Source organism: Carassius carassius, chromosome 1, assembly GCF_963082965.1.
Source record: "Carassius carassius chromosome 1, fCarCar2.1, whole genome shotgun sequence".
In the NCBI taxonomy this organism is placed as follows: domain Eukaryota; kingdom Metazoa; phylum Chordata; class Actinopteri; order Cypriniformes; family Cyprinidae; genus Carassius; species Carassius carassius.
In genome coordinates, this window is record NC_081755.1 from 40,159,615 (window position 1) to 40,173,975 (window position 14,361).

The window sequence follows — 14,361 nt, forward strand, 5'->3', positions numbered from 1 at the left end:
TTTAAGAGCAACACCTCTGGGAAAATGGTACTTGGGAGCAGGTGGAGACTGTGGGACTGTAAATAAAAGCGCACACATTACAAAAATTTGGATCGCTCAGGACTGAATCCCTTCTATGAGGACTATTAAATCTGTTAACATTTTATTTGGCCTAAAATTAGCAACATAAAAAGTAGCAAATTTGAAACTCATCAAATATCTGTAAATATCTGTTCTCTTGTTGCTGAATCATTTAAATCATTACCAAAGGTGTTTACTAAACGAATAAATTAACAAACAACACACAATTCACGTGTACACATTTTTTTTATTTTTTTTGTGAAAACATGACCTTAGCTGACCTTATGTGAAAACATGCCTTAGGGGCATATATGTCACATTTCCATGGACTATGGTTACATCTTATTTTTTTTTAAGATAATTTAAACTGTAATACAAATAATATTGAAACAAAGTCATTCATGAAACAGCTAAATTATGGAGAGAGAAAAAAAGTTCAGTGTGCAGATATAACTGCACTTCAAGCAGTTATTTTGATCACAACAATTTCTATATACTATTAATTATGATGTGCCAGTTAAACGTTAGTTAGCATTATAAACATTTCTGTTTAAACCCAGTGTACTTTTGTTTAGAAATACAGTTGTGGCCCAGAAGCCAGTTGTGGTTTAACTTCGCAGCTTTGCCCTCATGCTGGCTTTAAGCAACAGGTTTTTGTCACTGGTTTTCTCAGGAAGCTCTGAGTCTGCGGGTGGCATGCAGCGCTTAAAAGGATTACAACATTACACAACATGTTCCCTCAAGCATAAATTATTACTTTCACAAAGATAATGCAGTCTAACATAATGCAAGGTGATCACATTTGTTTCTCCACTGCACGACAGCGTTGCAAAAAATATTTTTAGTTAGAAATGTTTATCTGTACTACTCAAATATAGTGCTGGCTAAGTTATTTTATCCTTTACTTATTGTTCAGACCAGAAGTGGATTATGGACCAGACCCAAGAGTCCAGTTCCCCAGAGGCTTTCTCTAAAACTACAAATGTGACATTGAGCATTATCTTATTTGGGCACCTCACAATGCTTTTATAAGTTTCTATAGTTCTATATTTGTTGATGTTCTAGTCTGAAATGTTCTTTCTTTGGGACACAGGGGATTCATTGCAGACAGCCTGATAGGGATTCTCACCACTGACTTCAGGATGTCCTACACAAACCTCTTTGAAGACGTAGTTGACGGCACATAAAAGAGCCCTCGAGCTTTCTGTAAACCCATCTTGACATGGAGAGGTTGATAAGGTGAACATAATCCATCCCTGTTCAGAAAATCGAATTACAAGCATAATAGTTGGTGACTCAGTAATCTCATGACCGACAAAAGCTTTACTGCCCCTCGTTCTCCAAACAAAGGGTCGTATCGATTCACCATCTAACACTGTACTCAAATGATTAACTTCTCACATACAATCTCATTGATGTTTTAACAGAAATGACACAGCTGTGAAACCATCTCTTTAAGATTTGGCACTATACAGTACAGATTACACCGTCTATGTTAAAAAAACAGGACTTTTACAACAGGAGCATTTGTTTATTTAGCAGGACAATCATATGAACAGTCCATAAAGTTAGTGCCATTTCTTTGTCTCTCACTCATATACGAGCACTTTACATCATCTTTAATAGCTCAAACATGACCAGGTGTATTAAATACACTCGATTATTCGTCATCAGAGCATCAGAGCATTAGGGATGTCTCATCCCAGGTCTGGAGCATTTCAAACAACCTGCCTTTGTGAAATCTTCGTCATTCTTTGAACTGCAATTAGACTAATGAGCACTAGTGTCATGGATGTCTCCGCAGCTGAAACAGAGGTGAAATGAGTCGCAACAGCAGCCATATGTCCTGTGCTAAGTAACTGTCATTGGTGGGTCTCCAGCTATTGATGCTGTCCACATGCGTGGAGCAAAGAAGAGAGAGAGAGATAGAGAGAGGAGGAGGAGGAGGTAGAGGGGTGGCTAGTGAACTAGTGGCCACAAAGAAAGGAAGCTGTAGTGATATTCTGGTCTGGACCTTCTCCCTGACAGCAGCCAGTTGTCTTGTAACAGTAGGTGGCACAGACAGTGGATCTTGTCCTGGGAAAGGAATTACAAATTTGTGGCAACTACACTGACTGCATCACAAGCCTTTGTGAATAAAGTGAGTGATTATTTTCTATTCATGGATTGTATTCATAAATAATACTTTTGAGAAAAGTGAATGAGTTGCATAATAGTTTAGTTGGAGGTTAAGTTAGTTTGTGGGACAAACCCATTTGGAAAGACCACAACAGCTAGAATATTTTGTGTCGATATGTACTTAATTTTTTTTTTTTTTTATGTTCAGGTACCTGAGTGCCCAATGCTCTGTGTGAAAAACTTAAAATAGTGATTTAGAAATTAACCTTTTAACCCTAGTCAAAGTAGTCATACAGAACATGTACTGTTTTACAATATAATACACTTGTTGTTGTTTCCCTCAGAATAATTTTAGGAATGTACTGCTATAAGGGTTGTGCATTGATTATTGTTATTGTCAGGGTTGTTATTGTTAACTAAAACTATTAGAATAAAAAAAAAAGTCAAATGTGCTTATTATGTGAGAAATATAAACTAAAAGCTGAAATAAAATAAAGCTAAATATGAATATTAAAAACAAGTCGAATGAGAAAAGCACATGACAGAGTTACTATAAATGAAGTAAAATGAAAAATGAAAATATGACAATAATGCATAAACAAAAATAATTCATAAACCACATAAATAATTCTAAAATATTGTTGTGTGCTTAACTGCCATATAGCGTATCATGTGAAAATTCATTGCATTTATTTTATATCTGGGTTCTATCAGTCCCCAAAGTTTTTCAGTCAGTAAGTTTTTGGTTCATTCATATATATATATATATATAAATATAATCATAATAATTTATCATAAAATTTGGTTATAAAAAGTCATGAAATATCAACCTGATACTTGAATGCCAAGTACGTTTTTGAGCTACTGAAATGGTCTCTCAGAATTCAAAGAGAATATGACAGTTAACTATCTTAACCAACAAGACTAATTCTCCTGGTTGAGACACATCATAATGTGCAGTCTCTCTCTCTCTCTCGCCTTCCAATTGAGCCTTTCAATTATCTGGGTGCGTGTGTGCTTGTCTTTTGTTGTTGTGACTACTCTATCACTAATATACTGATAAATTGCTCATGTCATCATGCATCTGTGAGGAAATGTGCAGAATCCCTTTTGGGAAAGAGTTATATTGTCCTACTGGGTCGTTTGAAGGAGATTTAATTTTAGGCAATAACAAATGTTCCTTTATCTATTATGCAGTGATGAAATCTGAATGGGTCTGCAGTTGAGAATGAATTGCAGCTACAGGATCAGACTCTCACAGTTCTGTTTATAGTATTTCTAAAACAAAGGAAGCCTTACATAATGCTGTTAGTTTATAGTTGTTTAATTTAATGGGCTTTTGATGTGCCAAACAAATATTATGTTCATATAGCAAACTATTAACAGAAATGTAAAAGTGACATTTTTATAGATATGTTTCCAACATTTTAATTAAGAGATAAATATTGCAAACTGTCAATTTAAAGTGAAGATTGCATTTGATTGCATGGTGCATGATTGTCAAAGCCATTTACAGTGTCCAAATATCACAACCTTATGCTCCTATTAAGCCATGTGCAAAACGCTGAAAATAAGTGGTCTAATTTTGGAAAGCTGGCTGCATTTTCTTAGACTTTTCTTCTCTGTGCCGACCAGTTTCATTGGGAATTTAATCCGGGCTGATTCTTTTAAAGGTTAAAGTATTTTGAGTCCAAACAGGTCACATAGACCTCATTAAAACCACTGTGTTTCTTTCTCATTACAAAATTGATGTAGTGTTCATTGTGAATAAAATTATGCACATTTCAATTTGGCGCTGGTAAATTATATTTGAGAAAGGCGTAGTTCATCTATGTAGGAAGTAAAAAGTCAGATATGCCCTGATTTAAGGTCAGTCATACTTCATTTTAATACTCATTAAGATAATTCTTGCATTTGTTTAACAAATTAATTTGGATTAATACAGATCTTATATCTAAATATTACATATTCTTTCCAAATATATGGTAATTGTTGCATAATGGGTCTTTAAATTAGCACGGAGGCATTCGATTTAATTCATTACACAGCATTATTCATGATGATACTGTGGCATATTCATCTGAAATTACTAATATAATGAGATTCTATTTTCTTTTGACACCCATTTACTCTGTGTAAGTGAAAAATCATTACAGTTCACTACTTTGAACGATCTATCTCTCCAAAATCAAAATACATTAGTGCGGTGAAAATCAGCTATGAACATAAATGTTATGTAAAGTTGGCCTATGCTCCTGTGAGGAAAATCAAATATTGTATCTATCCCTATGAAGCAGTTCTACAGTGCGTCTTTTTGCTGTTTAATAGTTGTGAGTTTAGCACATGGGTCTGACTGCTCAGGGTGCTTCAATGCATCTGTTTAAGAATTTGCTTTGCATTTTAATAAGCTTGTAGACACTCGGTCCTTAGGGTGAATCAATTAAAAACTGTTATGAGAGCAGCCATCAAGTACAAATGCAGATATTTAACATAATGCATTAAAGTGATAGTTCACTTCATTTACTCACCCTCATGTAATTCCAAACCTGTATGGCTCTCTGTTATTTTGAAAAATGTGTCAGTGCTTTTTTGTCCATCATTCAGTGAAAGTCCATTAGGTCTGTTTGCAGTTTCAGACCCAACTGACTTTCATTACATGGACAAAAACACATAATTATTAGTGTTGGGGCAAGTTACTTTTTAGATGCTTTAATCCAAAGTGACTTACAAATGAGGACAATAGAAGCAATCAAAACCAATTTCAAAACAAATGATATGATAAGTCTCAGTTAACCTCACACAGCCCAGTACACACCCACACCAAACAAATAGATAGAATATAAAATAGAATTAGAATAGAGAGTGCTAGTGTTAGAGGGTCAAATGAAGACAGAAGAGATATGTTTTTAGCCATTTCTTAGATGGTCGAATTGAGCTGGGCAGAGCATTCCACCAGGAGTGAACAGTTTATGTTACTTTTTCAATCTGGTCTGGGCTTGTTTGTATGATTTTGGTAAATGTAAAAGCAATTTCACACCAATAGTGACATGAATACGCCTCAAGCTGAAGGAGATGCAAATTCACGACTGTTAATTAGCTTGCACAGCTCAAACAAGCCTTTCAGCTGTGCTCCCATTCTGAATTGCATAAAGAAAGGAGGCAGAAAAAGGTTTGCATCATATTCTGAGTTTGCATTTCAATGTTTTTATTAATTTTGTAGAATCAATGTGTAAATGCATGTTCACATTTTTGGTCCCCGAGTGAATAAATTAATTAAGGTGAAATATCAACTTAGATAATAATGTCAATAAAACAACTGATGCCAAAATAAAATTTGTTCTTCAGATATTATTTTCCTCATATTTCTCTCTCTTGTTCAGGTGTTACAGTGGTGGTGTCATTCGTGGACAAAACAAAATTACAAAAATAAATCATGCTCATGGACTGGAGGAGACCAGACTGTACTGGACTGAATGCGTGTGAAGAACAAAGTGTGCAAAAGAAAAAAAGGAAGCTCAATCCCTAAGGAGAGACTCTTGGTGTTGGTGCCATGGATCACACAAGCCCAGGCAGCCTCCACAGCTGAGAGACTGCCCTGAAAATGGAGGTCTTCAACCCTGGCTGCATCTCCAGAGGCGAAACTGTCAGGGTGGAATCTATCAAACTTTGAGCGTCCTCTTGTAAACAACCGGTTGCCGTCAGAATGCGAAAGCAGCCTTAGCGAAGGATGCTCTCTACAAGGCAAACTGGGCACTGACACAAATGAAGTATGTAGCACCATTCACAGCATCTGAAAAAGAGACTTGGCCAGTATGGAAGAGCAGACAACCACTATAATTCAGATTTACATAAATGGCACTGAGCAGTTCAATGCGTCATATGACTTCAACCTAACCGATGTGAATGAAAGCATAGACACCTATGAGTTTTACATCATCGGCCTGTTTCTCTCCTGCCTGTACACCATATTCCTGTTCCCCATTGGCTTCATTGGAAACATCCTCATTTTGGTGGTCAACCTCAACCACAGGGTCAAGATGACCATCCCTGATCTGTACTTCGTCAACCTGGCCGTGGCGGACCTTATTCTGGTGGCAGACTCGCTCATCGAAGTCTTCAATCTCAATGAGAAGTACTATGACTACGCTGTCCTCTGTACCTTCATGTCGCTTTTCCTCCAGGTGAACATGTACAGCAGCATCTTCTTCCTAACATGGATGAGTTTTGACCGATACATTGCTCTGGCTAGCTCTATGAGCAGCAGTCCACTGCGAACCATGCAGCACGCCAAACTCAGCTGCTGCCTCATCTGGATGGCCTCCATCCTGGCGACTCTGCTTCCTTTCACCATCGTGCAGACCCAACACACCGGCGAGGTGCACTTCTGCTTTGCCAACGTTTTTGAGATCCAGTGGCTTGAGGTGACGATCGGATTTCTGGTGCCCTTCTCCATCATCGGCCTGTGCTACTCCCTGATCGTCCGCATCCTCATGCGGGCCCAGAAGCACAGAGGACTGTGGCCACGCCGGCAGAAGGCTCTGCGCATGATTGTGGTGGTGGTGCTGGTGTTCTTTATTTGCTGGCTGCCCGAGAATGTTTTCATTAGCATTCAACTGCTCCAAGGCACAGCTGACCCGTCGAAACGCAGCGACACCACACTGTGGCACGACTACCCCTTGACTAGACACATCATCAACCTGGCTGCGTTCTCCAACAGCTGCCTAAATCCGATCATTTACAGCTTCCTCGGGGAGACTTTCAGAGACAAGCTGCGGCTCTTCATCAAGCGGAAAGCCAGCTGGTCCGTGGTCTACCGCTTCTGTAATCACACCCTGGATTTGCACATCCCTGTCAGGAGCGAGTCCGAAGTGTAGCGCAGGTGTGGCAACCTACAGTTCCTGAAGTTGTCTCGCTTCCAGAACTTGATCATGAATTGACAGAGAGAGATCTTTGGGTTAGCTTGATGCCGTGAACACTGCCAGATTCTTATTTGTTGGCTGAGCGAAACAAGGATTATACAGGGTGAATCACATGCTGATGAAGTGGATTATAAAACACGGAAGCAGAGCTTGGCCTTAGGCTGCCTTTTACAGATAATTGAAATCATAGGACAGCATGTCTCAATGAAGACTATTATAGAACGATAGTCTCTGAGTCCATTTTAAGGGAACAAATAAAGTCATGGAAGCACCTGCGACCCATTATCAATCCGATTCATTGCTATATGTTCTCCAGTTTATATATTAATGTTACTGAAACTTGATCTGTTCTGTTTCAAGTCTGAATAAATGCAAATTTTGTACAATTTTTCATTGCAAACATCTTCACTGAGAGGGGATGCAAAAAACATGAGAATTCCATTGAAAAAAAAACGGAGTATGCTGGTTAGGTATTTTTTGAAGTATGGCAGCTGGTTTGAGCTGGTCCTTAGTTGGTCATGAGCTGGTTTAAGCAGGAGCTAGTTGCTTAGGTCTAGCAGCACATGACCTGCTGATACCAGCTGCCATGCTTCAAAACATAACTAACCAGCATTTGCAAGGGTCTTGCGACAATTTCAAGTGTGTAAGATTCACTCCCAGCATATTTTAGGGATTCTGTAAGCAGTACTAATGTCCAAGAGTGTAAATGTGCAATCTCTCTAAGATTGCACCAAAAACATCATTAGGGAAACATTGGAGTGCATATAGTTGATTGCAAACATATTTGGTGGATTACTGCTCAATTGGACAAGTGTAAGCGACACTAAACCCAGGTGTTGGCTCCTGTTTCCTTGAAGCTGGAGTCAGTGGGCAGGTGGTGTGCAGACAGCATAGCAAGACACAAACACATTATTCAAGACTTCAGAAGCAGGGCATCCAGCTCTGCTGTTTACTTGATCGTAATACTCCTGAACTCTTTATTCGTCGCATTCCCATTCCTCTCGCTTTCTCATGAGTGCACTCTACCAGCTAAAACAAGATCTCCAAGGAATCCAAAAATGTCTAATTCGTTTAGAGACTGTTTCAATATAGGTACACAATGAGATTTGAAATTATTGTTTAGCTGTCCAAAATGTGTCAGGATGATTTAAGTATCATTAGAAAGTATGCTATTTTCATATACAGAAATTACAAATGGTTACGACATGATAACAAGAGCCTCTTGATAACAGGAAGTTGATAATCTCCCCTAGAGAGAGAGCCCTCTCATGCCCAAGGCTAAAACAATATTTGACTCAAATTATTCATAAACACAGTGGCAGTCTGAGGGCTTTTTCCCAAGTAAAACAGAACAAAGACAAACAAATAAAAAAGAAAATGAGGAATTCAAATAAATAATAATAATAATCTCAAAGTTGTTCTCCTGGGATTTTTTTTTTCTTTCTTTTTTTTCTATGTAAGGATTGGGGTTAAGAATGATGTTATGCATTTGAGCCTGAAAAAAGCAATGAATGAAGAAATAGCCCCATTTTAACAGTAAAGTATAAAACGGTTGTCTATTTTGTAATAAGACCACTAGTTTTACAAACGCTGTCTGCTACACTAGAAAGGTGACGGGATATTGTTGCATAATGGATTTCTTCCCTTCTTAGATGGAAAACAAGACAGTGTAGGCTATAATAAAATAATGGTTTATCTTATCTATGACAAATGGCACAGGAAATTGACTGGCCTGCACAAACAGCTAATCTAGACTGTGCTTTAATATAGGGCACATTTTAGAGACCATCATATTATGAAAAAGTAGCCATCTTTTATAATCAGATACATTTTAGCCATACTATGCAATGAAAGTGCTTATTGGATATGTTCCTGTTGGCCATGATAAAGTCTCCAGTTTGGAGAGAAGCTGTTGTTGGGATTTCTTACATTTTTTAATTACTGTATTGCAGCAATGAGTACCATGAATGCAAATTATAAAACACTAAAATGTAAAAAGTCTGGATTTATGTGAAAAAAAACTGTCATGAAAATAATGTCACAATACAAGTCAAAGTCTTAATGGACCTTAAAGAAAACCTTTAGAAATTTAGAAAGAGATATAGAAAATCGCTTCGTAGTGTGTCCTGACTGAGGATGGCCAAGCTGCTGTCTTTGCCCTGAGTCATAAACTCACTCTGGAGCAGTGCTGTTATTATTAACTAAAACTAAAACCATTTTTGTTAATAGAAATACAATTTAATATAAATATTAGACAAATTTTAACCTTAAAAAAAAATGAAATTAATTTTATACAATACTAAAATAACACTGCTCTGGGAACACAGGGTGAGACTCATGACAACACTGAGATCAGTTGAGAATATGCTGTTTAATCTAAAACCCATTTGTTGCTTTTTGACATGCAGCTGATAAAAGGTATTTTGAAGCAAGTGTCATTAAAGTAATGCAACTATTGTTGATAATGACAAGAATGTGTCTGTATGGAGTGCTGGGTGCGGATACAGAGTTTATTTAATATAGACCAGCGCAACAGAACATGCAGTTCTGGCGAAGTCTGCAAGAAAACAATAAATAGAAATAAGACAGCCTGGCAAAACCAAGAAATGTTTTTCCAGCTGTTATGGCCCAGGCTAAGAAAAATATGTAAGCATAGTCTAAAAAAACGTTTTTATGAATTTGTAAGGACCTGTCCAGGAAAATTAACAAATTTACACACACACACTCACACACACATATACATATACATATATACATTATATATATATATATATATATATATATATATATATATATATATATATATATATAAACAATAAAATATATAAAGAGATTTAAAAAAAAAAGGGTGACTTGGGAAACATGCGTCTCAGACAGTCCTATAGGGCATGAGTAAGGTTGTGTGCCTCTGACAGAGATTTGAGAATCCATGACGAGAACAGCCTTAGGATGTGAGCATCACAGAAAGATACAGACAAGTGAGATAATGACAGATAACAGAGCTGAAATCTGGACCCCCACAGTCAATCCCCTGGGAAAGAGTCAACAAGACATGTTAATTTTGTATCTGTATAAATACAAATAAATAGACACAGGACGACACTGAGAAAGACACAGAGCAAGAGGTGAGGGAGAGAGAGTGAGACAGAGGCTCAGGGGCGAGGGGTCTGACGTCACTGCATCCTAGTGCATATATTTGTCGGTGAGATTTCTCTTTTGACGCGATTTAATGAATCTGTTTATCAGAACTCATGCTGTCTTATGGTTTTTCAGTGGTTACATCCCTCATCTCTGTATTCACACACTTAAACAATACAAACCTCAAATATACTTCATAATAAATATGAGCGCAAAACAGAAGGTCTTTCGATCTGAATATGTCCAAATAATAAAGATTTTACAAAAATGCCTTGGAAATATTGTGGCACGGAGGAGAATGATAAACTGAAAGCTTACAAAACACAGCAAGACTTGCAGCATCCAGCACCAAAGGGTGGCTGCCTTTTGTCAAAGGTAATTAAAGTAGTGAGAATTAATGCATATGCTTAGGGAATGACTTTGAATAAAAGATCTGATCCACAATTACATTTGCATATTAAAATAATATCTAGGGGAAAAAATAAAGAAAGAACAGAGGCAACTTAGGTAACATCTAGAGGGTCGAACAGAGCTTTGCACAGGAGTGTTCAAGTCCAAGAGTGAAGCTAGCACAACACTTATAATGAATTCATCTAAATATCATGGTATAGACGAAACCAAAACATTTCGATATGGACCCTTTCCACGTCCCCGGGTTTCTTAGCAGCGGAAGTCGTCAAAGTTGGGTAAACTTGGGAGAGTACCACAAATATTGTTTTTTGAATTCTCATTTGCTCAGATAGCATAAGAAAAACTCCACGAAGTTTTCGTGACCTTCAATCTAAAAAAAAAAGAATAAAAAAAAAAGACCGATAACAGCAGTCCGAAAAAAGAACGATGTCAAACGTACGGTCCCTCCCATAAACTGCATTAGAAACATCCTTGCATCAACTTTTTTTTTTTGTAATTCGATGCAAATGTAATATGAAACAAAGACAAGTGTTATAAATGTACATAGATTCATAAAAAAAATGCAAATATAAGAAACCTTTGAGGATTTTCGAAGCTGATGACCGTTAAACGCGTCATCAGTCTTGTGAAAACGGTCCATTGAATAAACAAACAAACAACTGTTCGGACTCACCCATGACCACAAGAGGAGTACATCCATGAAGATACACAAGCAAACATACCTCACAGTTGACAACAGAGATTAATGGTGAGAAAGGTTCACACAGGTGCAAAGTGACGGCATTTTCTAATATATGGAACAATATTAATAATCACTCAACGATGCAGCTTAATTAAGTGGAGAATAATGTGGTGATAAACTTGTTAAATCTATCAGTTCCGAATAAAACTATTTAAAATACTTCCATTGAAAATGTTTTGATTAGCATGCTACACGTAGCAAACTGCCGCGCTGCAGGTTTAATTTGTTGGCAAGCAGTTAACGCATTTCTTCCTTCTAATCCCATTGTGTAGATGTAATTTGATAGTGCCATCAAATGAGTTGTACTTCTCTAAGTATAAATAGTTGTAATATGGTAACATGACACCTCTACAATTGTTACTAGATGTAATTTGATGAGCGCTTGTGGTTAACGCTGTGAATCGCGTCAAAAGTGACACGACTCTGCCCTCTTGTGGTGAGAAGCCAAGTCTACAAATCAGACTCAACTTTTCTCAACAGTCATTCATATATTAGGTCGGTCTTTCAATTGAAACCCTAAGCATATTCAAGTGACAGACTGAATCAGCACACCGTTTTGAGGTAGAGTAATTTTATTTACAACCCAATGATCAGTGTAAAAGAAGTGATAAATACTTTAAAGCATGCAACTAAAGCTGACCTACAATGAGCTCAACGATGGTTAATCTAGACACACTCACTTTAAAAACCTGAGTCTGTAAGGAATGCTTTACAAAAATGACTCCAATGTACAAATCCATAGCTTTTACTTCGAGTGTTTCTCATTAAAAGTTAAGAGGAAAAAAAATAATAATAAAAAGGATAAAAATTAGGCCCTCTCTCCTCTGATTCGCCTCGCAAGCTGGATATCCTTAGGCATGATTGTGACTCTCTTGGCATGAATGGCGCACAAGTTAGTGTCCTCAAACAGACCGACAAGGTAGGCTTCACTTGCTTCCTGTTTGAAAAAAAACAAAAAGACAAGAATTTGTAAAAGCTTCCAGAAACTGAGCATGTTGTAGATCGCACTGCAAACAGTCAAGTAAAAAAAAAAACTTAAATTTTATAATAGTTAGACACCTGGAGTGCACCAATGGCTGCGCTCTGGAACCTCAGGTCAGTTTTGAAGTCCTGTGCGATCTCCCGAACCAGACGCTGAAACGGCAACTTGCGGATGAGCAACTCCGTTGACTTCTGATAACGGCGAATCTCTCTCAGAGCAACAGTTCCAGGCCTGAAGTGGGAAAAGAGAAATAATTGATTTAACTGCTATCATCAACTTTATTCCTCGTGTGTGTGTTGTGGTGCCTCTCCGCCTCGCCTGTATCTGTGCGGCTTCTTGACTCCTCCAGTAGAGGGCGCGCTCTTCCTGGCGGCTTTAGTCGCCAGCTGTTTTCTTGGCGCCTTTCCTCCAGTTGATTTACGCGCGGTCTGCTTGGTACGAGCCATTGTTTCTCAGTCTCTGGAATTAAAAATGAAGCATAAATCCTAAATAAGGAGTTGTTCCCGTTTTAATGGGCAAACTCAAACGGTGACTTAAAATGGCGGTGCCATCCGGGTCTTGCGGTTTTGCTTTTACCACTTCCGCTCCAAAGCCGCTAATACTCAAAATTGTAAATTTATAAAGCTGTACAATGTAAAGTGCCTACGACGCGTTTTAAATAAGCGATATAAAATGGCTAAAGTTCATGCGTGATTGGCCTTGAGCACAACCAAACAAGCACCCCATACGTGTATTTGTACAGACGCTTCTCTGGGAGACCAGCATCAGCCCCATCTACGTCCATCAAAGACGGTCAAACTCAAACACTGCATATTACACACCATCCCACCGCGAGACTCGCCTTCAACCAGAAATATAGTAGTTGCGTAATTTAGAAACAGCGGGAAAATGTGCCGAGGCACAAGGGAAAGTTATTTGAATTCCCCACAACAACGGCAACTCGACCTCTTCAAGTAACATTAATAGATGAACAGACTATTGTCCAAAATGGCGGGCAAAACCGTACACTGACAAACCAGCAGGGAATTATCTGATGCCACATACTGCTTCACAGCCCGCCTAAAAACAAACTAACAAAAATACATTTGACGTTTCTTAAAACGCCACACGATGTTTAAATTAACTACTGGAAACATTAATCCAAGCTACAAAGCAGCCAATAACGTAAATGATTCATCAGTAAGCAGGAGGAAGCGAAAATCCGATCAACTCTGAAAACGGCGAATTGTCTTGTTTTAAATTAGCTCTAGTTGAACTACGTTACTATCTTTGTTCTCCAATGCCTAAATATTTACGAAACGATTTAAAGTTGACTCACTCAAACCTCTCTGCGTCACAATCTTCCACGCGTAGTATCTCGTGTTTGAAAATATGACGGTTGGGCTTCTATTTATATATTTCTGTGATCGTCGCTTAGACACGCCCATATGATTACGTTTCCGTCTCTCGTTGGTTTAACGTAACACAGCCTCCTCTACGTTTTTTCGCTTTATTTACATTTTAGAAGATTTATTTAGTTGATTAATGATTGATGATTTGATTAAGAATTGGTTAGATTAAACGGTTGCTGGTGTAATATATTTGGAGTACTTTATTCCGACATAGTCTTCAATCTCACATTTAGCGATTTGTTAACGTTTTTTTTCCACATAACTTAGAAAAAAAAGATTATGTTATGATAAAACGGGTGGTGGAGAAATATATACATGTAGTAGGCTAGATCTTCATTCTCACTTTAGGAACGTGTTTGTGTGTGTTTTTTTTTTTTATACATAACTTCAGCAAACTAACATAAAATCAACGTTGAATCGACGTCTGTTTGCTTTCTGGATACATTTAATTGCAACTAAAACTACATAAAAAATGTCTTAATCCCCAAAAACAGTTACTACTATAAGTGCACTGCACTCTCTGAATAATTTACAAATATATAAATAAATGTCTATTTAAGCATTGGTTTATGTTTATATTACATTTATATTATTATTATT

At 37.6% G+C, this 14,361-nt stretch overlaps 2 protein-coding genes across 2 annotated transcripts; one reads left to right on the top strand and one right to left on the bottom strand.

Moving 5' to 3' along the window:
• Positions 1–2,048: 2,048 nt before the first annotated feature.
• Positions 2,049–7,477, top strand: LOC132122418 (G-protein coupled estrogen receptor 1). The gene is made up of 2 exons (XM_059532702.1): positions 2,049–2,200; positions 5,559–7,477. The coding sequence occupies exon 2, from the start codon at positions 5,991–5,993 to the stop codon at positions 7,050–7,052; it is 1,062 nt and encodes a 353-aa protein (XP_059388685.1). The 5' UTR covers positions 2,049–2,200; positions 5,559–5,990; the 3' UTR covers positions 7,053–7,477.
• A 4,465-nt stretch (positions 7,478–11,942) lies between these two features.
• Positions 11,943–13,828, bottom strand: LOC132150064 (histone H3.3A). The gene is made up of 4 exons (XM_059559216.1): positions 13,689–13,828; positions 12,689–12,829; positions 12,448–12,601; positions 11,943–12,325 (listed from the first exon to the last, which is right to left on the bottom strand). The coding sequence occupies exons 2-4, from the start codon at positions 12,814–12,816 to the stop codon at positions 12,197–12,199; spliced, it is 411 nt and encodes a 136-aa protein (XP_059415199.1). The 5' UTR covers positions 12,817–12,829; positions 13,689–13,828; the 3' UTR covers positions 11,943–12,196.
• Positions 13,829–14,361: the final 533 nt, after the last annotated feature.